Below are 23,701 nucleotides of genomic sequence, written 5' to 3' on the forward strand. Positions count from 1 at the left end.
GGAGACTGACATTTATTCAAAAAGATTTAATGATGTCTGTGGTATGCCAAGCTCAGTGCTAGACATGGTTTACAAAAACAACTGATACTCAGCAGTCCCTGCTTTCACAGAATACCAGGTCAGGGAGGGGAGACAAACAAGGAAGCAGACAGAGATACAAAGTGATAAGTGCTATGATGGAGGAAATCCTGTCTGAGGGATACTGGAAGGAGCTTGGGGCAGCAAAGTTGCCAACTCTGCCATTGAGTTCAGGCTGGAAAAATTAATGTGTTCACCAAGCTAGGGTTTGGGGCTAGAATATGCTAAGGCCCACAGCTCCAGAGAAATTGGAACATTCAGAGTAATTTGCTGTGGCTGAGTGGTGGGATGTTAGGGGGATGTGACTATATGGCGAGAGTAAAATCACAGAGTCCTAAAGAATTTGGACTTTATTATTAAGGTAGGGGGGAGGAGAGCCCATTAAGAATTTTAAGAAGATTTAGGTAACCACATTAGTGTTTTAGATATAGCTGTTCTGCTGAAATGTGGACGGGATTTGAAGGAGAAAGGGGAGGCTGGAAAGACAATAAGGCTGCTTCAGTGATCCCTGAGAGGGTGATGAGGCCTGAACTGAGGTAAGGAGCCATCGGGATATAGGTGGAGGGGTAATTTGACATATTTCTGAATTAGAATTTATTCATTTATGTGTTTGATAACTATTGAATCCCAACTATATGCCAGACACTAACGACATAGTAACAAAGAAAAAATTTCCTGCTCTCAATGAGCTTACATTCTATTTGGAAGGGACAAACCATTAATAAGATGTACTGTATAGTATTTCAGATGCTAATGAGTTGTGCTAAGGAAATTAAGGAAAGGAAGGAAAGTGGGGTTGTGGGGTCTGTAATATTAAGTAGAGGGTTCCAGGAAGCCTCACTGATGTTACATTTGAATTTAGATACGGAGATGAGAGGAACCTGGGAGCAAATTAGGAGTAAAGTTGGGCATCTGGGAGTAAAGCTGGGAAAAGAGAAGATTGATTGCAAAATCAAAGGCCCTGAGGTAGGGCATCTCTGACTTAAAACTGTAAGAGTGAAGGAGCTGCAGTGGATGGAATGGAGTTAAGAAAGCAAAGAAGTGGCCTCTAGATGAATCAGGGAAATGGGGAGCTCGTGTGTAGACCTGTTGGGCTATGTAGGGCCACTACAGGAACTTAGGCTTTACTCTGGTATGAAACACCAGACAAGTTTTTTGCTTTTAACAGTAGCTTTACTGAAATGTAATTCACATACAATACAATTTACCTCTGATAGTGTAAATTCAGAAATTTGTAGTATATTCAGAGTTGTGCAACCATCACAATTTTAAAACATTTTCATCACCACTCCCCCATCCCCACCCTGCCACAAAAACCCTGTACCCATTAGCAGTCACTCCCCTTTCCCCCAGCCCTAGGCAACCACTAATTCACTTTCTGTCTCTAGATTTAAGTATTCATATAAATGAAATAATGTAATATGTGCTATTTTGTGATTGTCTTCTTTCAGCATAATGTTTTTAAGGTTCATCCACATAGTAGCATTCCTTTTTATGGCCAAACAATATTCCATTGTATAGATATACCATATTTTGTTTATCCATTCATCACAGAAAATTATATGGGTAGGTTTCACCTTTTGACTATTACGGAATTATGCTTCTGTGAACATTAACATGCAAGTTTTTGTTTGGATATGTTTTCATTTCTCTTAGGTATATCCTAGGAGTGAAATTGCTGGATCATATGACAGCTCTGTTTAACTTTTTAAAGAATTGCCAGACTGTTTTCCAAAACTGCTGCACCATTTTACAATTCCAACAGCAATGAGGATTCAAATTTCTCCACATCCACACAATATTTGTTGTCTTTTTTATTATAACCATTTTAGTGGGTTTGAAATGGTATCTGTAGCATTTCCCTGATGGCTAATGTTGAACATCTTTTCATGTGCTTATTGGCCATTTTTATATCTTCTTTGGAGAAAAGTGCATTCTGATCCTTTGCCCATTTTTAGACTGAATTTTTGCCTTTTTATCATTTTGAAAAAATATTTTTATTGATTTCAGAGAGAGAGGAAGGGGGAGAGAGAGAATAGAAACATTAATGATGAGTCATTGATCGGCTGCTTCCTGCACGCCCCCTGCTGGGGATGGAGCCGAAACCTCCGCATGTGCTTTGACTGGAATCCAACCCCTCTCTTCTGGATCATAGGTTGATGCTCAATCGCTGTGCCATCCCGTTGGGTATCCTTTTATTACTGAGTTTTAAGTTTCACTGAGAGACTTGGAGAGGGGGAATAATAAAATCTGTCAGTTGGAGTCAGCTAAAGGAAAAGGGGAAAACAAATATCCCTATTTTACAGATGAGGTAATACCCAGTGACAGTGAATGGAGGATCTAGGATTAAAGCGGATTGACTCAGAGACCCAGCTCTTAGTCTTCACCAAGAATGGACAGTGGTTCCCTGACTTAGTCTTCTAACTTTGCCTCTTGTCCCCAATTCTCCTAAATTACTATAACCTCACATTAAACTCTCTACCTCTTGCCCGCCCCGTCCTCCTTGCCGAACTTCCTCTTAGGCGCCGGCAGATGGCGATGTGGCCCCCACGGGCCTCTCTGTCCGGCTCGCGCACGTCTGTGGTATCTGGCGGCAGGCGTCATCGATGCACTTCCGGGCACCGTTCAAGGTGAGCTAGGGTCTCCGAGAACTCCCTCATAAAATCCATCTCCTCAAAGTAAGGGGCCTTTTTCTTCATCTTGCAGTCTGGGTGCTCTGTACTGGGGTTAGGGTGCCCAGATGGAGGCTGGGTCGCCACCACAGGAGGCAAAGCCGTTCGGAAGATTGGATGCCAGGGAGACCCAACCGGCTCTAGACCCCACGCCTCTGCTGCGCGGAGGAGGTAGCGCCTCTGGTCTCAGCGATTCTGGGCTTCCGGAAGTGAAGTGTAACTACTCGCCTTTGTCCCCTCGGTCCCCGCCAGGCGGCGCCGTCAGCCCAGGCCACAGGGTTGCCCTGTAGCTGCGAGTCCTGGCCACCCCAAGGGTGTTGAGATTGGCTAGGAGAGATGGAGAAACGGGCTGTCAGAGAGCAGTCTTCCACTTGGAATAAGTATTCCCTCGTGGGCTGTGTTTTTCATCATTAGGATCAACTGGAGTTCATGTGCGAATTCCTGTGCCCCACTCCCAAAGATCCTGATTCAATTAATCTGGGATGGGACCAGGAAATCAGCATTTTTAATAGCGGCTCCAGGTTGATGCCCAAGGTCTACGGATCTCACCTTCAGAAACACTGGTATAGCTGGTGGAGAGGAGCATTGCCTTGGGGTGGCTATGGAACTGTTTATCTTCAGGAAGGCTTCCAAGAGGAAGTGATTTTAGCTGGGCTTTGTATTGAGGCACCAAAATACCCACTGGTTTTTTTGCTCCACAGTGATGAATTCTCTCCTCTGCTGCCACCACCAGGATGCAGAAGATCTCAGTGCTGCTCTTCCTGGTCTGGGTCTGCTTTCTCTTCTATGCTGGCATTGCCCTCTTCACTAGTGGTTTCCTGCTCACCCGTTTGGAGCTCACCAACCATAGCAGCTGCCAAGAGCCCCCAGGCCCTGGGCCCCTGCCATGGAGGAGTCGAGGGGAGCCTGGGGCCTGCTGGATGGCTTCCCGATTCTCCCGGGTTGTGTTGTTGCTGATAGATGCTCTGCGATTTGACTTCGCCCAGCCTCAGCGCTCACATGTTCCTGGGGAGCCTTCTGTCTCCCTGCCCTTCCTGGGCAAATTGGGCTCCTTGCAGAGGATCCTGGAGATTCAACCCCACAATGCCAGGCTCTATCAATCTAAGGCTGATCCTCCCACCACCACCATGCAGCGCCTTAAGGCCCTCACCACTGGCTCACTGCCTACCTTTATCGATGCTGGCAGTAACTTTGCCAGTTATGCCATAGTGGAAGACAGTCTCATTAAGCAGCTCTCCAGTGCAGGTCAGTTCAGGCCTCTTTGGAGGCTAGAAGTACTTTGACAAGTTTCTTCTTTAGAAAAACTTGGACATCTGGCTGCATGCTTGACTATGCTGTGGAGAAGACAGGGGAGGAGAAAGAGACCAGATCCCTGAATGTAGGGAGCACAGGTCCAGGCTTTGTCCTTCTGGAGTTTCTAATCTATATGGGTGTTGGTTTTACTTTGGGGGCACTCCCAATAAAGGAGCAGGAAAGAGATGAAGAGGAGATGTGGGTCTGGATACTGTCACAATGTGGAGGAACGAGTAGAGGGTCAGGCCCTGTCCATTCATTGATTTGGAAAAAATGATAAACCCAGGAAAAACCAGCAGCAGAGATAACCAGAGACTGAGAACTAGCGGAACTTTTTGTAGGATCAAGGAGTAAGAGGTCTAGGTGGAGTATGGTTATCAGGGAAAGCTTCCTGGCAGAACATTTTAGACTTTGAAGGATAAAGAATTGATGGTTGGAATGTCTGTGCCTTAAAGCACATGGTTGGGATTTCTGATGGGTCTTTAAAGGGCCTCCTCTCCTCTTTTCCCCTGCCCTGCTCAGGCTGTGACCCACTCTCATGCCCCTGCAGGAAGGCGTGTGGTCTTCATGGGAGATGATACCTGGAAAGATCTTTTTCCTGGAGCATTCTCACAAGCTTTCTTCTTCCCCTCTTTCAATGTCAAAGACCTACACACAGTGGACAATGGCATCCTGGAACACCTCTACCCAACCAGTGAGTATAGGGCCAGAGGCAGGTCTGGCTAAGACTGGAAGCTGGGAGGGCTGCTTCATTCCACAAATGCTGAGCCTCCAGTGGGTGCAATGACCTGGGCTTGTGCCCCTGGACATAGGAGCATCAGAGCCTGGCTGGGTTTGAGGAGTGGGCCTTAGTTCCCTGTGCTCAGTGTTCTCCCCTTCACAGTGGACAGTGGTGAATGGGACGTGCTGATTGCTCACTTCCTGGGTGTGGATCACTGTGGCCACAAGCATGGCCCTCACCACCCTGAAATGGCCAAGAAACTGAGCCAGATGGACCAGGTGATCCAGTGAGTGTGGGATATTGGCTGGGAGATTGGGTTTGCGTCTGAGAATTTCAGGATATATGATCCCAAGAGAAAAAGTTCTTACCTTGGAGCCTCTTTCCTGGCTGAATTCTGTCTTCTCTGGGCCTTTTTCTGAAGCTAGGGACCTCATCCATCTTGAGTAGTTCAGTGTGTGGCAGTAGGGTTATTACTAAAGAGGTATCTGTCAGCCAAAGGTCTAGGCCCTAATAATGGGGGTGAATGGGCCCCTGAGAAAAATCTTTATCCATCCTTACCCCCTGACACATTCTTGGCCCCCAGGGGAGTTGTGGAACGTCTGGAGAATGACACACTGCTGGTGGTGATTGGGGACCATGGGATGACCAACAGTGGGGACCACGGAGGGGACAGTGAGCTGGAGATCTCTTCTGCACTTTTTCTGTATAGTCCCACAGCCCTCTTCCTGAGGGCCCCACCAGAGGTGAGGCCTGAGGTGTGCTTTGATTTCCAGGTATTCAACCTGTGTCATGATCACAGCATCCTGTGGATCCCCATATTTTAGGTCTCCAAATTCATGAGCTCTGGGCATCCCCCCTCTCATTTGCTACCTACACCCTAATGTCTGCCATCCCAAACACTGACTTCAGCTCTGTGGTGAACCTATTGACCCCTATCCTTGTCCTCCAGGAGCCAGAGGTAGTTCCTCAAATCAGCCTTGTGCCTACGCTAGCCCTGCTGCTGGGACTGCCCATCCCATTTGGGAACATCGGGGAGGTGATGGCTGAGCTGTTTTCAGAGGTTGAAGACTCCCAGCCTCATTCCTCTGCTCTGGCCCAAGCTTCAGCTCTCTATCTCAATGCCCAGCAGGTAGGTAATGGGCTGGGCTTCCAGGTGACAGAGCTAGGGTAGACAAGGGAGAAGCATAATGATCCACTCTGTTGTCCTTTGTTCAGTCTTTTTTAAAACTATATCTTTATTGATTTCAGAGAGAGGAGGGGAGAGGGAGAGGGAGAGAGAGAGAAATATCGAAGAGAGAGTCATTGTTCGGCTGCCTCCCTCACGCCCCCTATTGGGGTTCGAGCCCGCAACTGGGGCATGTGCCCTGACCAGGAATTGAACCCCGATCTCCTGGATCATAGGTCAGTACTCAAACGCTGAGCCACGCTGGCTGGGCCCTTTGTTCAGTCTTAACCTCACCTTCCGTAGCCATGTCCTCCTTCCATTATCTCTTCCTTCCCCCTGTCCTGGACAGAGTTTGGGTCCCTGATTTCCAGGTATACCCCCTTTGGTAATACCTATCTTTGCCTCTGTCCCAATATCTGACCTGTTCCCCTTGTCCGCTGACCTTTTCTGCCAGGTGTTTCGATTTCTTCGCACCTACGCAGCTGCTGCTCAGGACCTCCAAGTTAAGGAGCTTCATCGGCTGAATAATCTCTTCTCCAAAGCCTCTGCTGACTACCAGCGGCTTCTACAGAGCCCCCAGAGGGCCGAGGCAGCGTTACAGACTGTGATTACTGAGCTGCAGCAGTTCCTGCGGGGAGTTCGGGCCATGTGCATTGAGTCTTGGGCTCAGTTCTCTCTGTTCCGAATGGCAGGCGGTGCTGCTCTCTTGGCTGCTGCCTGCTTTCTCTGCCTGCTAGTATCCCAGTGGGTAACATCCCCGGGCTTCTACCTCCGCCCTCTCCTCCTAGTACCTGTGGTCTGGGGTCTGGCCGGGTTCATAGTGTGTGCTGGCCTCTGGGCAACTACTGGACTGAAGCTGGATCCAGTGGTTCTAGGGGCTGTGGCTGCAATGGGCTCAGTCTTGCATTTTCTGTGGAAAGCCTGGGCTGGCTGGGGGTCCAAGAGGCCCCTAGCAGCCCTACTTCCCATTCCTGGGCCTGTCCTATTACTCCTACTAATTCGTTTTGCTGGTTTCTTCTCTGATAGCTTTGTTGTAGCTGAGGCCAGGGCCACCAGCTTCCTTTTGGGCTCACTTATCTTGCTCCTCGTTGCTCAGCTTCACTGGGAGGGCAAGCTGTTGCCACCTAAGCTACTCACAATACCCCGCCTTGGCTTTTCGGCCCCAGCAGGCCCCCCACGGCACAAGGGAACGCATACTATGGGGCTTGGAGTTGGGTTGCTTTTGTGTATAAGGCTAGCTGGGCTTTTTCATCGCTGCCCTGAAGAGACACCTGCTTGCCACTCCTCTCCCTGGCTGAATCCCCTGGCATCCATGGTGGGTGGTCGGGCCAAGAATTTGTGGTATGGAGCTTGTGTGGGGGCACTGGTGGCCCTGTTAGCTGCTGTGCGCCTGTGGCTTCGCCGCTATGGTAATCTCAAGAGCCCTGAGCCCCCTGTGCTCTTTGTGCGCTGGGGGCTGCCCCTAATGGTACTGGGCACTGCTGCCTACTGGGCTTTGGCATCGGGGGCAGATGAAGCACCCCCGCGTCTCCGGGCCCTGGTTGCTGGTGCATCAGTTGTGCTGCCTAGGGCTGTGGCAGGGTTGGCCGCTTCAGGGCTCTTGCTGTTGCTCTGGAGGCCTGTGACAGTGCTGGCGAAAGCTACAATGGGTGCTCCAAGGACCAGGACTGTCCTTACTCCCTTCTCAGGCCCCCCCACTTCTCAGGCTGACCTGGATTATGTGGTTCCTCAAATCTACCGACACATGCAGGAGGAGATTCGGGGCCGGCTGGAGAGAACCAAATCTCAGGGTCCCCTGACGGTTGCTGCCTATCAGTTGGGGAGTGTCTACTCAGCTGCTATGGTCACGGCCCTCATCCTCTTAGCCTTCCCACTTCTGCTATTGCACGCCGAGCGCATTAGCCTTGTGTTCCTGCTTCTGTTTCTGCAGAGCTTCCTTCTCCTGCATCTGCTTGCTGCTGGGATACCCATCACTACCCCTGGTAAATACTTGTCTCAGCCCTGATTCATCCGAGGACAGTAGGGATATGAGTTTGGCCCCTTTTGTGTTCAGGCTGGTGCTGCTCCTCAGGTTCTTCACCTTGACACGGGTCTCATGTCTCACATAGTTGGGAGGGTCTTTGTGATGTCCTCTTTCTTATATGCTATAGCCAAGCTAATTGATCCCTACCATTGGCTCTGAGGACCAGTAGGGTCCATGAAGGAGGGAGACAACAAGTACTCCAAGACTCATTCTTAAGGATATGCTACATCCTCATGAGTACATTTTCTGATTATAATGTCAGTGAGCTATGTGTATATGAAAGAGAGAAAGATTGACCACAGTGCAGTTCAGATTCTCGTAATGGAGCTTTGTGCCTCAGAGGGAATTAGAATAACAATGTTGACTATAGGAGATTGGGGTGATGGGCATGTGTGTGTATGAGAATTAGCATTGAAGTAGTGGCAGGATATGATCATGGGGCAGTAGGCTATGGATTAGGGAATAGGGTATGACTATAAAGAGGCATGTTTCTTTCCCTAGGTCCTTTTACTGTGCCATGGCAGGCAGTCTGTGCTTGGGCCCTCATGGCCACGCAGACCTTCTACTCCACGGGTCACCAGCCTGTCTTTCCAACCATCCACTGGCACGCAGCCTTCGTGGGATTCCCAGAGGGTCATGGCTCCTCTACCTGGCTGCCTGCTTTGCTGGTGGGAGCCAACACCTTTGCCTCCCACCTCCTCTTTGCAGGTACCTCCCCATTCCTCCTCTGGTTCCATTGTTTACTCTGGCTTTGTAGAAGGAAAGGAACCCCCTGGAGTTGAGTGGGGAGATGTAATTTTGTTGGATCTCTGGCACCCCTTGGCCTGTGTTAATTGGAGGCTGAGCGAACTAGGGTGGTTGAGGGCCAGGCTGGCCTTGACCCTGGGTCCTCCTTTGATTCTTGCCCTGCCTTCCTCTGAGGCAGTAGGTTGCCCATTGCTCCTGCTCTGGCCCTTCCTCTGTGAGAGTCAAGGGTCCCAGAAGAGGCGGCAGCCCCCAGGAAATGAAGCTGAGGCCAGAGTCGGGCCTGAGGAGGACGAGGAGCCACTGATGGAGATGCGGCTCCGGGATGCGCCTCACCACTTCAATGTAGCGCTGCTGCAGCTGGGCCTCAAGTACCTCTTTGTCCTTGGTATTCAGGTAGGTGCAGGGGAGAGATCATGGAGTTACGATCTTTTCTCATGTATGTACATTACATTCTTTCAAACTTTGCCAAAACCCTGAGAGAGAGCCTTGACTGAAGTACGGATAAGTGAAGTGGTTGCCCAAGGCCAGTGACCTCAAATGGTAGTATTAAAACTTGAACCTGTCTGTACAGTGTCTTTAATCCTAAACTTAAATTGTTTGCTCTCTACAAGCTAGATTTAGACCCTGTTGGTTGCATTTGGGGATTACTCCATTGGTATTCTGACTGGAAAAGCTGAAGTGATGGCCAGGATTTTTTCCCAAGCTGTAGTCATGGATTCTCCTTTGCTTCAGAGGCAGGGGGTGTGATTGTGACATCTTCCTCCACCCTGGGAGGTACAACCTGAGTGTTAGCGGCACAAATGGATAGTGCTTCCCCAAGATCACATAGTGAGTGGGGCCAGGAAAAGAATTGGGTCTAAGTGTTTGCCCAAGCCCAGGGCTTTTTCTGCTGCCACACATTACTTTCCTGCTTGTTCTTCACAGGGGCCTACAGAAACTCTCTCTCTGACCTGCTTCCCCCTTTTCTTCCCAAGTAATTTGACTCCTCCACTCCTCCCTTAGATTCTGGCCTGTGCCTTGGCAGCCTCCATTCTCCGCAGGCATCTTATGGTCTGGAAGGTGTTTGCCCCCAAGTGAGTGATTTTGCTTGAGAAGTAGAGGTCTTGGGGAGGGTGAAACTGGGAACAAAGAATGAACATCCAGGGTGGACAAGGTTTCGCCTCAGCAGGGAAAGGCTCTAGGCCTACTTTCAGTGCCCCTGGTATTTTTCACCTTTCTTTGCAGGTTCATTTTTGAGGCCGTGGGATTCATTGTGAGCAGTTTGGGACTTTTCCTTGGCCTAACTTTGGTGATGCGAGTGGATGGAGCTGTGAGCTCCTGGTTCCAGCAGCTAGTTCTGGCTCAGCAGAGGTAGCCTAGGCTGTGGGTGTTGACTGCTGGCCATGGGAAGAATTGGAGAATGGTCCAGTCTGGTCTACGTGGGTGCTGGATCATCTGCAAGAGAGGCTCAGCCACACCTCTTACCACCATGTAGCCAGGAGCTACTGGCATCTGGGACTTCATTATTTTATAACTAAAAATCATAATGGGGCATGATCTTTAACTCCTGCTTTAGATGCATCTGAGGAACTAGGGGGTGGTCTCCAAAGTGGAATAAAATAGTAGTGTAAGTATGTGTGTCTGAGATGTGGGGAAGCCCCCACTGTCCTAATGGCACTAACAGGAGGGTCAGTCTCCCTTCCACCAGGCACAGATGGGATCAGTTCTGCAGAACTATACCTAAGAACCTTTGGGAAATGGTTGGAGTTGTGTGGGTTCACTTCCCCCAGCTCTTCCCAAATCACTCTTACTATCCCACCACCTGTCATTTTCCTTTGCCATGCAGCATATTTTACTATATTCTTATGCTTTGGCTGTTAACAGAGGTGGCTGAAAAGACAAGCCCAGGCATCTTGGAGCACACAGACTTTCGCTGTCTAAAGCCCGAGTATTGCCGTGTCTCCTCTACTGTGTTCTTTCATTTCAGAGCACTCTTTGCCCTTCACTTCTGTGGAGGCCTCCCTAGTTTCCCAACCTGTGTTTCCTTTTATCAGACCCGCTTGCCTAGCTGAAAGCATTCCACCTTGTCCCATTGAATATTCCTGATTGGTGCCAAAACTGTACAAGTCTAATGCTCCTCATGCATACTCCTGTGTCTTCCGTCCACCTCACTACTACTATGTCATGAGGAAGTGCCAACATGAAATCTCTGTGGAAATTTCCATCAAAAGAGTGAGGAAGCCCAGCCAGGCATGGCTTAGCCATTGAGCATTGACCCAGGATCCAGGAGACTGCAGTTTGATTCCCTGTCAAGGCCAATGCCTGGGTTGTGGGCTCGATCCCCGGTCCAGGGCGTGCAGCTGATCAATGACAACTCTCTCATCATTGATGTTTCTAGCTCTCCCTCTCCCTTCCTGTCTCTGAAATCAGTAAAGATATATTTTTTAAAAAAATTGTGGGAAAGCACCTGCCTTTACCTGGCAGCATAAGATACTTATTACCCTCCAAGCTGAGTAGTAGTGATTGTACAGTAAAGGCATTCACTGCTGTGGTAGCTAAAGAAAGAGTTCTAATTATTAGTGGCCAATAGTCCCTAGTGCTGTAAAGGTCAGATAGGAAGGTGATGAAAAATGTGTACTGTTTCAGGCAATTAGATGATAGAACATTGGACTCTGGCAGGGATAGGTTTAATAATGCAAGGGGAGAAGTTAGGCCCCAGCTAGCCTGTAAAATGAATTAGAAAAAAGTCCCTTCCCCTCACTCAATCTGGTGGACACAACTCCCAAGCATCCAAAGTGAGCAGACCGTGCATTGTGAAAAAACATAGAGACCTTTTTTCCAGCCCAAGACCCATGGGAAGGATTTCAGACACACACACACAGGTTTTTCTTTGCAGGGAGCCCCCTTCCCGGGAGCCTAAATATAACCTGATCTGCCAACCATTGTTTCCTTTTCTCCTGATCTACAAGATTCTTTTATAGAAAGATACGTTAGCACATTGATTTACACTATTAATAAATTTGTATCCCTGCCTTTTACTTTACATCAAAGAGCCCCTTGCACACTCATTTTCTTTTATAAAAAGAGCTTTATACAATTAACCATAAAATTACTCATTTAAAGTGTATAATTTAATTATTTTTAGTATATTCACAGAGTTGTACAGCTATCACAACAATCAATCTTAGAACATTTCATCAACCCATAAAGAAACTAGATAATTTATTACCCTCCGTCCCTCCCCACCTGCACCGCTAGCCCAAGGTGACCACTATTCTGGACATTTCCTAGAAATGGGATCATATAATGTATGGCCTTTCATGACTGGCATTTTTCACTCAGCGTAATGTTTTCAGGGTTCATACATACAGTACCATGTATCAGTACTTCATTCTTTTCCTTTTTTAAAATTGAGGTAAAGTTCACGTAACATAAAATTAACCATTTAAAAATGTGCAGCCCTAGCGTTGTGGCTCAGTGATTAGAGTGTTGGCCCTCCGACCAAAGGGTCTCAATTTTGACTCCAGTCAAGGGAACTACCTCGGTTGCAGGCTCCACCCCTGGCCCCAGTTGGGCACCTGTGAGAGACAACCAATCAATGGAAAAAATGTCCTTGAGTGAGGATTAACAGAAAAGAAGAAAAAATGGCCTATTAAAGAATTCTTGGTGCAGCCCAGATTATTTGCATTTCAGAGGTTCTGGGGACTTTGGTTTTATAATGTCAATTATCTGTAAGCCACTTGAGATGAATAGGGGAGGTTTTGGGAAGGTAAAAGGATTTGGAGGGCTTTGAATTGTTACTGGAGCCACACCTCTGGCCCTGTAGAGACTGCATTGTAAAACAAGGACAGTACTTTTAATTTATTTATTTATTTTAGTACCTCAACAATGGACTGACAAACCCATTCACCTATTTTTGAAATTTCTTCCCATTTGGGTACATTTTTCTAATTTACAAAAAGCGCATAGCTTAGGGTGGCCTCTGAGAGCCAAAACCTTTTTGATACATGGAACCTCTGTCCATTTACCTTGGGAATGGTAAAACAGGTCCTAGCTGCAAGATAGTATTAAAATTAATGGTGTCACCCAGCGAGACATGGCTCAGCAATTGAGCGTCAACCTAGGATCCAGGCGATTGGGATTCGATTCCCGGTCAGGGCACATGCCAGGGTTGCGGGCTTGATCCCCAGTTGGGGGCGTGCAGGAGGCAGCTGATCAGTGACTTTCTCATCACTGATGTTTCTCTCTCTCTCCCTCTCTTTTCTCTCAATAAAGATATTTTTTAAAAATAAAAATAAAATTAATGGTGTCATTAACTGACCAAACCTCTCCATTGCCCACTTTATATTGAGACCAGGCTGTGTTACAAAACAAAATTAGCCTTTTTCTTGCGCTCAAGGTCAGATTTCTCCCAGGTGGTGAGTATGTACCCCAAAAGGGTACTCTCAAGGCACTGTGGACTGGTTCTCCATCTACAGAGAGATATATGTAGCAAGCCGAGAGTTTGGGCTATTCTGAGTGGGGTGGGTAACCTGTTGAGCTGTCTCTTAGGCTCTCATGGAAGTTAATGAAGAAAAGATTGTTATGGAATGTTCAGTTAGTTGAAGGTTAGTTTTCTCTTGGGAGGTTCCTTTAAAATTACCGTTTTCCCCTTTTGATTCAGTATCTGGTTCATTCAGTTCTAAATACATATTACCCTTCTAGCAAAAGCATATGTGGGCATCTCTGATTTAAATACACACACACACACCCCTCACCCTATCAAGTGAATTGGAGCATATTTGATTAGCAAAGATACATATTCCCATAACGTTTTCTAGTTGGAAGGAAATAGGTTTTGATTTAAAAACAGACATCTGTTGCCCTAGCCGGTTTTGCCCAGTAGCTAGAACATCGTCCCTCATACTGAAGGGTTCTGGGTTTGATTCCCGCCAAGGGCACAAACCACCATTGCAGGCTCAATCCCCAACCCTAGTCAGGGCACGTGAAGGAGGCAACCAATCGATGTGTCTCCTTCACATCGATGTTTCTCTCTTTCTCCCTCCCTTCCACTTTCTCTGAAAGCAATGGGAAAAATATCCTCAAGTGAGGATCAAAAAAATTTTTTTTTCTAAATGTTAAAAAACAACAACACAGACATTAGTTAAATATTCCTGTCATTTGTGCAGAAGCTTTACTCCAAAGAAGGCAATTAATTGGGTGTGGTTAAGAGCAAATAAAGTAGCCCCGGTATCTACAGGGGCTTCAATGGCTTCCCTTTTTATGATAATTTCATCTTCTCCCAAACTATCAGTGAGGAGGGGAAACTTTCACCCTTGGATCAACCCTATCCTTTTGTTTGTTTTCTTTTTCTAAATCCTATTTTTGTTCCCTATAATCCTTAAAGCAGATAAATTTCTCTACAGGAGTTCTCTTGCAAACCTTATTTAGTAATTCTGTTGCTTTTGCTGCCAGAAACCAGTAGGTATATTAATTGGAATAGGTTAGAATAGCCAGGATTACATGTTCTAACAGTTAAATTTCTTTGTGAACCCATCAGGATCTTGGAGAAAGGAACAATTACTGGTTCCTCTCTGGCTAAGACCGGCTTTTCTCCAAAGAGAGCTGTTAGAATTTCTATTCTCATTTTCCCTTAAGTCAGTAGGGAGTGGTAGTGGGGAAGATAGAAGGGGAAGGAAGAAGGGAGGGGAAGGGCAAGTCCAGACAAGGAAGCTCAGAGAGCAAAGGATATAGCAGAGGATCTATACAAGAGGGAAGAATGGCTTGTAGGCATTTATTCAGACAGTCTCTAAAATTTCTTATTAATGTGTTTTGTTTTGTTTTTTTATCCTCACCCGAGGATATTTTTTCCTTTGCTTTTCAGAGAGGGTGCGGCAGAGAGAGAAACATCGATGTGAGAGAGACACATTGATTGGTTGCCTCCTGCACGCGCCCCGACTGAGGCCAGGGATGGAGCCCGCAGCTGAGGTTGTGCCCTTTGCGGAATCAAACCCGAGACCCTTTGATCCCAGGGCTGACACTCTAACCACTGAGCCAAACCAGCTAGGGCTAATGTCTTTTTTTTAAAAAAAGAATTTATCTGTGCTTCTCCTTAGAAGCTTCTAATTTCCAAATCAAGATGCACTTGCCATTCATTCATTCAGTTTAATTTTATAGCTGTCATTTTTCTAATTTTTTATTTTCCATGCAAAAAAAAAATTAATTTAGGCACCCAAAGACAACTGCATTTTGGCCATTTTTATGTTGATATTTTCTAGTTAAATCTTCCCATTTCTGTAAAGCACTTGCAAGTAAAGTCTTCCAATTAGGAGCATTAGTGAGGGCTGGGGTCTGGGAGGTCCCAGCCTTGAAGGCACAACTTCCCATGTTAATTTTAGGTTTGTTTGTTAGTTTGTTTTTGATATGTGAGCAAATTTCCTAGAGATGTTATGTAATGTATCAAAGTGTGCTGCTTATGGGTTGATCTCCATGAGATTCTCACCCCTTGAGTCGCAGTCAACCCTCTTATGTGCCTTGGTTTCTCTCCCAGCTGTCTAAAACAACTAGAAAGGCTCAGGCATTGGTTGACCAAACTTCATGGGCGCTCCACTGGAAGAGCCAGTCAGTTTAGTTACAGTGAATTGGAATTTCCCTATGGGGCTTCTGCATGTTGTGAGGAATTACCTGACACCTCCACAAACATTCTTAGTTGCCCAAGAATACCTGAGATACAAGCTGAAGGAATGACGTGCCCCTTTATCTTCAGAGCTGAACGAGTTCAACTCAGTTATACAGGAAAGGTTTTTGCTCAGACTCTCACAAAGCAATTCCAATGGAAAAGCCAGAGTTAAAAACCAGCCACCCATTTTCCCACCTGTTTCTTATTAGCCTGGATTCTGTCAACCCTTAACCTTAGTTCTACCTCGAGGATTTAAAAATACAGCTCAAATAAAGTCAGCCACTCTACCACAAGCAAGGGAAGATCCTGGATCCAAGAGACAACTCATCCAAGCTTACCTGATGGACAGGAAACCAGCGAGCTCAATCGGCCCTTTGCTGGATCCTAGCACTTGTCCTGGGTCCAGGGGTGGTGGTCCTGGGTGAGCTTCTTTGGAATCCTGCCTTACTACGCCTAGTAAATGTCAACATAAGAAACATTCCAACTTGTGAAGAATTTTGGTAAGTTTATTTGAGCCAAAATGTCGACAATTGCCAGGAAGTAAAATCTCAAAGGATTGAGGGAATGCTCTGGAAAATGGCAGGTTTACACCTTATTTTACACATTTCAATCAAAAGAGAGGACAGGCATATGTGGGTTACATGAAATCCATTGGTGATAGATTAGGGAGATGGGAGAAAGGAAAGCAGGAGAAACCTCTGGGATTGGATAAAAAGTAAAATGATAGACACATTTACATAGGTGGGTATAGGATAAGTTAACAGTCAACAATAACAATGAGAGGATTTGTGGTTTCTGCAGAGCTGTGCCTGTGCTTTGAGGGGTCTGGAAAAAGGAAAATTACTTTGACATTCCAAAGATGGGTTATCATAGATGCAAAAAGACAATAGACAGGTTCAGGGTAAACATTGGCCTTTGTCAGGGAAGATGCCAGCCTAGCACATGACCATAAGCTGCTTTTGTTAAAAAGTTTTAATTTCAGCCCTGCCGGGTGTGGCTCAGCAGTTGAGCGTCAACCTAGGACCCAGGCAATGGGGGTTTGATTCCCAGTCAGGGCACATGCCCAGGTTGTGGGCTCGATCCCCAGTCGGGGGCATGCAGGAGGCAACCGATCAATGACTCATCACTAATGTTTCTCTCTCTCTCTCCTCCTTTCCTCTCTCTGAAATCAATAAAAATATATTTTTAATAAACAAAGTTTTAATTTCAGACCATCCTTTGTGGTTACTTTAGGTCTCTGAGTTTGCAAGGCCACCATGCAGGCTTTCCCTGAGCTAGTCAGGTTAGCATGTGGCCCCTTTTCATTCACAGGAATCATGCAATATGTGGTCTTTTGGTTTGGCTTCTCTGACTTAGAATAATGTCTTAAGGTTCATCCATGTTGGTACATGTATCACTTTTGCCCGTTTATCACTGAGTGTATATTCCATTGCATGGCTATGACCAACTGATGGACATTTGGATTATTTCCAGTTTTTAGCTATTGTGAATATATACTTTTAAACTGTTATGAGTATTTGCATACAAGTTTTGGTGTATACGTATGTTTTCATTTCTCTTGGGGGGATTCCTTGGAGTAGAATTGCTGGGTCATATGATAAGTTTATGAATAACTTTTAAAGAAACTGCCAAACTGTTTTCCAAAGTAACTGTACTATTTTGAATTCCCACCATTATCTGTATTTTTTTCTAATTATAACCATTCTGTATATGTACGTGCATAGTGGTATCTCATGATTTTAATTTGTATTTCCCTAATAGCTAATAATGTTGAGCATCTTTTTACATGCTTCTTAGCCATTCATTTTTTGGTAAAATGTTTATTCATATTTTTTCTGCTTGCCTTAAAATGGTTCACAGAAGTCTTTTTATTATTGAGCTTTGAGAGTTATATGTTGTGGATACAAGTCCATTATGAATTATATGACTTGCAAATAATTTTTTACCACTTTGTGGTTGAATTTTCTTGATGATGTCTTTGTAGCATAAGAGTTTTTCATTTTAATGAAGTCTAACCTATCCATTTTGAGTTGACTTTATGTATAGTAATGGCTGTAGGTTTTTTGTTGTTGTTTTCATATAGATATCCAACTCTCCTAGCTCCATTTGCTGAAAGGCTATCCAGCTCTCCTAGCTGCATTTGCTGAAAGGATATCCAACTATCTTAGCTCCATTTGCTGAAAGGCTATCCAACTCTCCTAGCTGCATTTGCTCACTGTACCCGTGAGCAGTGCAGGCTGCACAGACACAGGGCCGCGCTGCCAGCAGTCAGACTGCAGGCGGTTGAGCAAACTGTGGTGAGAGTGTTCATGCTCCATGGTGAACAGAGAGAGGATGGCTCAGATTACCCAGGGCCTCGGTCTCCCGTCAATTCCTTTTCTTTTCAAGACACTTTCTTCCGGCCGGGACTTTTCTAGCGTCTGTCTGGGGTACTACGACTCCCAGCATGCATCGCGCCGGCCTGCCCTCGGCGGAGGAAGGGGAAACGCTGCGGACCTGGAAGGGTGGCTGCGAGGCAAGGACTGAGCCTGCGGGCGCTGTTTTCGATATCGAGCTCTCAAGGCCTCCGCGAGGGTCGAGCGGGTGGAACGGCGAGCAGTGCAAACTCGTCTCTCAGATACGCTCTGGTGTTCGACCTCCGGCCCTCAGTCTTCCACATTGGTCTGTCTGGAATCGTTTCTTTTTCTAATTTCCCGCGGGGACTGTCCCTTGAAGACGACCAACCGCAGCCTAGAGTTTTGCCGGCCAGGCCAACCAGAGGCGAGGGCGAGAGCCTGCCCAGGCTGCGAGGAGAGAGACTGTTTCCCCCAAGAGGGGAGCAGAGTAGCCGCGTTAGGGCACGGGCCCCTCCCCCTCGGGTGGGGGCTTTGGCGGGGACAGGCTAACCCTTTTGCAGCCCTCTCTAGGTGTCCGGGCCCAGCCTCCGCCATGTCCTGCCAGACGCCCCTGGCCACCTCAGTGCCACAAGCCAACTGCCTAGACCTGTGGAGGGAAAAGAATGACCAGCTAGTTCGACAGGCCAAGGTAATGCGGTTGCTTGGACCTCGCTTTGCAGCCCCAAAATACCAGAAAGGGGGTTGTCTGTGGATTTACCCCAGCAAATGGGGAGGGGCTGAGCTTGATCTCCCCCCTAAAGCCAGAAGTGACTAGAGAATGACATCCCTTGCCACTGCTGCAGGGGTAGAGGAAAGGACTTATTCTCAGTAACATTCCACCCCACATTCGGCAGGTTGCTCAGGACTTAGGTCTGTCTCTGAGGCGACAGCAGTTGGCTCAAGATGCACTGGAAGGGCTCAGGGGACTCCTCCATAGTCTGCAGGGTAAGCACAGTCCTCTCCAGGATGGTCAGTTCCCTACCCCCTGCCCCCTCCACAGCCAAAGGCCAGTTCCTCTACTCCATTTCTGGGATTGAGGTGATTACTCAGTGGACAGGGGGGCTTGTTTAAGGCACAGACAGGACTGGAGTGGATCATCTTTGTACAGGTGAATCTCCTCTTATACACACACAGAGCAGCATTTGAAGAAGTGGTTCCCAGAACAATCTAATCTGAAGAAATTTCTGCCCTTTCCAAACTCTGTCCAATGGGTGCATTCTTTATTGAGGCCATTTGGTGGAGCTGGGGTAATCTCTGATTTGGGATCTTATTCAGGGAACCTTTTAGGGGGAGCAGCCTGTGAGACCAGCATTTGTTGCTCTAGGGCTCCCTGCAGATGTTCTTGTTCTCCCCTTGGAATTGACTGTCATCTGCAACTTCACTACCCTGAGGGCAAGCCTGGCCCAGGGTTTCTCTGAGGACCAGGCACAGGATATCCAACGGGGCCTAGAGAGAGGTAAGGGCCAGAGATTGCCTCCCATGCCCCTGCCAGTCTCAGTCTGGGTTTAAGTCCTTGCATGGGGGATGGGAGGAGCAACATAATCTGTCACTTCCAGGAAGAGAGATGCCCTTCTGTGATCCTCCATGCACTCCTCAGACCAGGAGCACCTTTGTGGTCTTTGGGCTCCTGCAAAAAAGGAAAGCCAAAGATGAGGTCTTATCTTAGCTGTATGTGTGTGTGTACTCTACAGTGCTGGAGACCCAGAAGCAGCTGGGGCCCAGGCTGGAACATGGGCTCAGGGGGCTGTGGAACTGTGCCCTCCATGCTTCCTCCTCTCTCCCTGAGCTGCTCCCCACCCTTCACCATCTGGCTGGCCTGCAGGCTGCCCTCTGGCTGAGCACTGACCATCTTGGGGACCTGACCTTATTGCTGCAGACCCTGAATCGCAGCCAGGTAATTTGGGAAGTGACCTGGATCTAAGAGTCTTTTCCCACCTCCCACCCCTCCCAGCTGCAGTAGCATCATTATGTGCTGGAGTGACTGCTGGGTTGGTGGTCAGAAGACCTGGGTTCTCTCAAGGAATCTTAGGTCACCTTGCTCTGGTTAGTCTCTCATTGGAGGGATTCTCTTTGGAGCATTTTAAAAATAGCTTATGCCCTGGCCAGGTAGCTTGGTTGGTTGGAGTGTCGTCCTGATTTGCCAAGGTTTATTCCCTGGTCAGGACACATGCAAGAGTCAGCTAATGAATGCATAAATGGGTGGAATGACAAATAGATGTTTCTCTCTCTCTCCCCCTCTCTTTCAATTAAAAAAAAAAAAGCTTAATAATCTTGGGTGGGGTTAGGGCTCTCATGACCTTGCTGAAGTCAAGTCCCAGTCCAGGGTAGACTGAGATAAGAGAAGAAATAGTTACAGTCTTGGATCCTCTTTGGTCCTTATCTCCCCTCAGAGTGGGACCTCTGAGGATCTGCTGCTCCTTCTAAAAACTTGGAGCCCCCCAGCTAAGGAATCAGATGACCCATTGACCCTGCAGGATGCCCAGGGCTTGAGGAATATCCTTCTAACAGCATTTGCCTATCGCCAAGGTCAGTTAGCAGTCTGACTGCTTCCTCCCCACTCACCATCTTAAGGGACCTTTAGGCTCATGACTTTCCTGTCATGTCCTATTTAACTCATGAACTATGGGCCTCTCTAAGCTCACAGTCTGATTTTTCTCAGGCCTCCAGGAGCTGATTACAGGGAGTCTACCCAGGGCACTGAACAGCCTGCATGAAGCGGCCTCAGGTCTGTGCCCAAGGCCTGTGTTGGTCCAGGTATACACAGCGTTGGGGACCTGTCTCCGGAAGATGGTAAAGACAGTGTTAGGGTGGGCTGGGGAAACCATGAGTATTATGGACAACTTTTTTCTTTGTGAGGGTGGCTGAGGCTTGTGTCCTCTCACCCCTCTAGGGCAATCCACAGAGAGCTCTGCTATACTTGGTTGCAGCCCTGAAAGGGGAATCAATCTGTGGTCCCCCGCTTCTGGAGGCCTCCAGGCTATATCGGCAACTGGGGAACACAGCAGCAGAGCTGGAGAGTCTGGAGCTTCTGTTTGAGGTAAGGAACTATGCCAATTGAAGATATGGGGATTGCTGAGGTGCTTGTGTTGAGGTGACTAGTCAAGGTACAGGTAGAAGGAAGTATGGCTCCCAAAGATTATAGATATACTTTCTTCTTTTGTCCTTTTTAGGCCTTGAGTGTCACTCCTAGCTCTGAAGCCCCCCATTTTCTTATTGAGGTAGAGTTGCTACTCCCACGACCTGACCCAGCCTCACCCCTTCACTGTGGCACACCAAGCCAGGTCAAACACCTGCTAGCAAGCCGATGCCTACAGACAGGAAGGTGAGGTTCTGCCTTGCTTACATGAACTCCTCTGCCCACTTCCAATGCCTCTGTTTCTGTTCTTGTAAGTCAGAGGGGTGGATGAGTCAGTGGCAGGATATAGGTCCCCACTCCTCAACCTCCTGCCTTGCCACTGGACCTGAATGCTTCCCCCAGACACTAACCTGTATCTTTAAAACTCCTCCCAAATCCATTCTGTAAGTAGGGCATATCCATACTGAGCCCCGAGACCCACTCCTCAAGGCCCCTGAGCATCCATCCCTTACTTAAGAGCTCTTGGAGGGCCCTGCAAGGGTCTAATGTAAGGCTTATGGGCTATGACCCCTCAGGACAGAGGACGCTGTAGAGCATTACTTGGACCTACTGGCCCTGTTAGATGGCTCGGAGCCAAAGGTAGGTATATCTTCAAGGTTCTCTGCAGTTGGGGTGGGAAAGGATTGGAGGTTGGAGTCTCCTTTGGAATAGAACAGGACTGCTGTCTTTTGCTTTTTCCTCTGCTGTTTTGTCTGTCCATTCTGGGAGGAGGGCAGACCAGGAAGGCTTCCCAGAGCAAGGAGTCCAAAGCAGCAAACAGTGGGTGGTTTCCATGTGGTACCAGAGCCTGGTGAAGAGGTTGGGGATGTGGCTCATGTTTGTTCAAGACACTGCATCTTTCTCCCACCCCAGTTCTCTCCACCACCCTGCCCCCCAGGGCCATGTATGCCTGAGGTATTCTTGGAGGCAGCAGCAGCACTGATCCAGGCAGGTCGAGCTCAGGATGCTTTGACCATATGTGAGGAGCTGCTGAGCCGCACATCATCTTTGCTTCCCAAGATGCCCTGGCTGTGGAACAATGCCAGAAAAGGAACCAAGGAATCAACACACTGCCCACCCTGGGTCTCTGCCACTTTCCTGCTTCAGGGCCAAGCCTGGGTGCAGCTAGGGGCCCCAAAACAGGCAATTAGTGAATTTAGCAGGTGAGCCCAGGAAGCCAACCAGGGCCCTAGGGGAAGTGTGGAGGGGTAATTTTCTGATTTGGACTTGAATTGGCGAGCTCCATTCTTACCTGTTCACCCCAGAGTTTTTGAGCTTGACTCCTCTTCACCCCTGCTCTATGCCCCACTTCAGGTGCCTTGAGCTGCTCTTCCGGGCCACACCTAAGGACAAAGAGCAAGGTGATCTAGACTCAATTTTTCTCTTCTCTCCTGGAAGCAGTGGTGGTGGATATCAGTTCCCTTTCCATGTGTCCCAGCCTATCAGGAGATTTAAGAGAAAGGGACTCCAGACACAAGAAGAGATAGAGAGGCACTTGGGGTCTTAGTGACTTTGTGGCTGGGGACACACTTCTTGACTTTGGGGGTTGTCTCCAGGGCCTGCTTCCAACTGTGAACAGGGGTGTATGTCGGATGTGGCACTACAACAGCTTCGGGCTGCTGCTCTGATTAGTCGTGGACTAGAATGGGTGGCCAGTGGCCAGGATACCAAAGCACTACAGGACTTCCTCCTCAGTGTGCAGGTGTGCCCAGGTATGTATATTTGCATGATGTCAGCTATGCACAGGTGCATAATGACAGGCCCATGGGGGAGGTACTGAGTGATATTCCTAGATAGCAGGGTGAATGGGATTGTGCCGTATATACCTAGGGATATATCCAGGCGTACACACATATACAAGACATATATAAGTGTGTATGAAGGCCTCTCAGGAGTTATCCAGTCTTCCCAGTGTTCTCAGACACAAAGACTATAATGGCATTGGGAAAGTGTTGGCCAGGAGCAGATTTGATTGAGCCCTTTATCCAGGGCAGGCCTTCTTGGGGATAGGAATGGTTGGGAATGACCTACTCTTGGTTCAGTATGTGACTGTAGGCAAGACAGTTCCCTGCTTTATGCCTCAGTTTCCCCTTTTATAAAATGATGCCTAAAATGGGTCAAGTTCTAAAACTCTGTACTCTGGGTCGGGACTACAGGTAATGGAGACGCTTCATTTCACCTGCTTCAGACCCTGAAGAGGCTGGATCGGAGGGATGAGGTCACTGCTCTTTGGCGGAGGTTGGAGGCCCAAACTAAGTTGCCACAGGAGAATGCTACATGGTGAGGTTGAGGCCTGCTGGCTTGGGTGTGAGGGGCAGTTGGTGTCCTGGAATCCTTGTGCCTATTGGAGTGGGTGGTGGTGAATGAAAGGGAGGGAGTGGTTGCCCAACCTTCTGCCTATCCTTCATTCTTAGCCATCACCCTTCTTCCTCTCCAGGTCTCTTCCCCTGTACCTTGAAACCTGTTTGAGTTGGATCCGTCCTCCTGACCGTGAAACCCTTCTTGAAGAGTTTCAGACATCTGTGCTGGAGCCTTGTGACCTATAGCTGCCAAGTTTTGAAGAGTCTGAGCTGGGGCCCCAATGGGCCATCTTTCTGTGGGGAGGGCTTTCCTGGGGGCATGTGTTTGGAACTGACCATTCCTATGTAAGTCTGGCTTTGGAGAGGTTGGTGATACTCTTGCAAAATTTTTTGGCCTAGTTATTGCCATCTGGTTCCAGAGGACTCCTCTCCCCACCCAACAAGTCATTGACTTTGCTCATGGCACCTTTTTCCCCGTTTCCCCTTTTGTTGTGTTGAGTAAAACCTCATATCTATCTCTTGTCTGCCTACTACATATACTTGAGTGGGATGGCTCACAGCTGTCTGATTCAGTT

The 23,701-nt window shown here is 47.8% G+C and overlaps 2 protein-coding genes across 11 annotated transcripts; both read left to right on the top strand.

The window, feature by feature from the left end:
* Positions 1 to 2,663: 2,663 nt before the first annotated feature.
* PIGO (phosphatidylinositol glycan anchor biosynthesis class O) lies at positions 2,664 to 10,229 on the top strand. Of its 6 annotated transcripts, none has more exons than XM_081150583.1 (12): positions 2,664 to 2,708; positions 2,810 to 2,966; positions 3,452 to 3,995; positions 4,594 to 4,737; positions 4,927 to 5,050; positions 5,348 to 5,507; positions 5,714 to 5,893; positions 6,384 to 7,911; positions 8,454 to 8,660; positions 8,878 to 9,092; positions 9,702 to 9,772; positions 9,924 to 10,229. In XM_081150583.1, the coding sequence occupies exons 3-12, from the start codon at positions 3,485 to 3,487 to the stop codon at positions 10,051 to 10,053; spliced, it is 3,270 nt and encodes a 1,089-aa protein (XP_081006709.1). In that variant the 5' UTR covers positions 2,664 to 2,708; positions 2,810 to 2,966; positions 3,452 to 3,484; the 3' UTR covers positions 10,054 to 10,229. The 6 variants fall into 6 exon arrangements, 5 of the variants coding, with proteins under 5 accessions (XP_081006709.1, XP_081006708.1, XP_081006711.1 ...); XM_081150582.1 differs by having other exon boundaries at positions 2,810 to 2,921; XM_081150585.1 differs by lacking the exon at positions 2,810 to 2,966 and having other exon boundaries at positions 2,674 to 2,708; positions 9,924 to 10,049; positions 10,090 to 10,229.
* Positions 9,003 to 23,660, top strand: FANCG (FA complementation group G). 5 transcript variants are annotated; one of them, XR_013999788.1, is made up of 16 exons: positions 9,003 to 9,092; positions 17,725 to 17,997; positions 18,243 to 18,360; positions 18,566 to 18,656; positions 19,036 to 19,167; positions 19,403 to 19,605; positions 20,102 to 20,237; positions 20,371 to 20,501; positions 20,602 to 20,748; positions 20,882 to 21,033; positions 21,363 to 21,426; positions 21,700 to 21,989; positions 22,141 to 22,187; positions 22,383 to 22,538; positions 23,015 to 23,106; positions 23,264 to 23,642. XR_013999788.1 is itself a non-coding variant. In XM_081150586.1 (16 exons), the coding sequence occupies exons 2-16, from the start codon at positions 17,783 to 17,785 to the stop codon at positions 23,370 to 23,372; spliced, it is 2,115 nt and encodes a 704-aa protein (XP_081006712.1). In that variant the 5' UTR covers positions 9,003 to 9,092; positions 17,725 to 17,782; the 3' UTR covers positions 23,373 to 23,660. The 5 variants fall into 5 exon arrangements, 4 of the variants coding, with proteins under 4 accessions (XP_081006712.1, XP_081006714.1, XP_081006715.1 ...); XM_081150586.1 differs by having other exon boundaries at positions 22,983 to 23,106; positions 23,264 to 23,660; XM_081150588.1 differs by lacking the exon at positions 9,003 to 9,092 and having other exon boundaries at positions 17,806 to 17,851; positions 22,983 to 23,106; positions 23,264 to 23,660.
* The last annotated feature ends 41 nt before the right edge of the window (positions 23,661 to 23,701 follow it).

The sequence above is a fragment of the Miniopterus schreibersii genome (assembly GCF_964146895.1).
Source record: "Miniopterus schreibersii genome assembly, chromosome: 11".
In the NCBI taxonomy this organism is placed as follows: Eukaryota; Metazoa; Chordata; class Mammalia; order Chiroptera; family Miniopteridae; genus Miniopterus; species Miniopterus schreibersii.

Bases quoted from the DNA above. Each gene is read 5' to 3' on its own strand.
- PIGO (XM_081150585.1), top strand. From the start codon at position 3,485: ATGCAGAAGATCTCAGTGCTGCTCTTCCTGGTCTGGGTCTGCTTTCTC. The intron at 5,051-5,347 runs GTGAGTGTGGGA...CTTGGCCCCCAG, and splicing joins CAGATGGACCAGGTGATCCA to GGGAGTTGTGGAACGTCTGG. The intron at 5,894-6,383 runs GTAGGTAATGGG...CTTTTCTGCCAG, and splicing joins TCTATCTCAATGCCCAGCAG to GTGTTTCGATTTCTTCGCAC.
- FANCG (XM_081150586.1), top strand. From the start codon at position 17,783: ATGCATCGCGCCGGCCTGCCCTCGGCGGAGGAAGGGGAAACGCTGCGG. The intron at 19,606-20,101 runs GTAATTTGGGAA...ATCTCCCCTCAG, and splicing joins AGACCCTGAATCGCAGCCAG to AGTGGGACCTCTGAGGATCT. The intron at 21,034-21,362 runs GTGAGGTTCTGC...ATGACCCCTCAG, and splicing joins CGATGCCTACAGACAGGAAG to GACAGAGGACGCTGTAGAGC.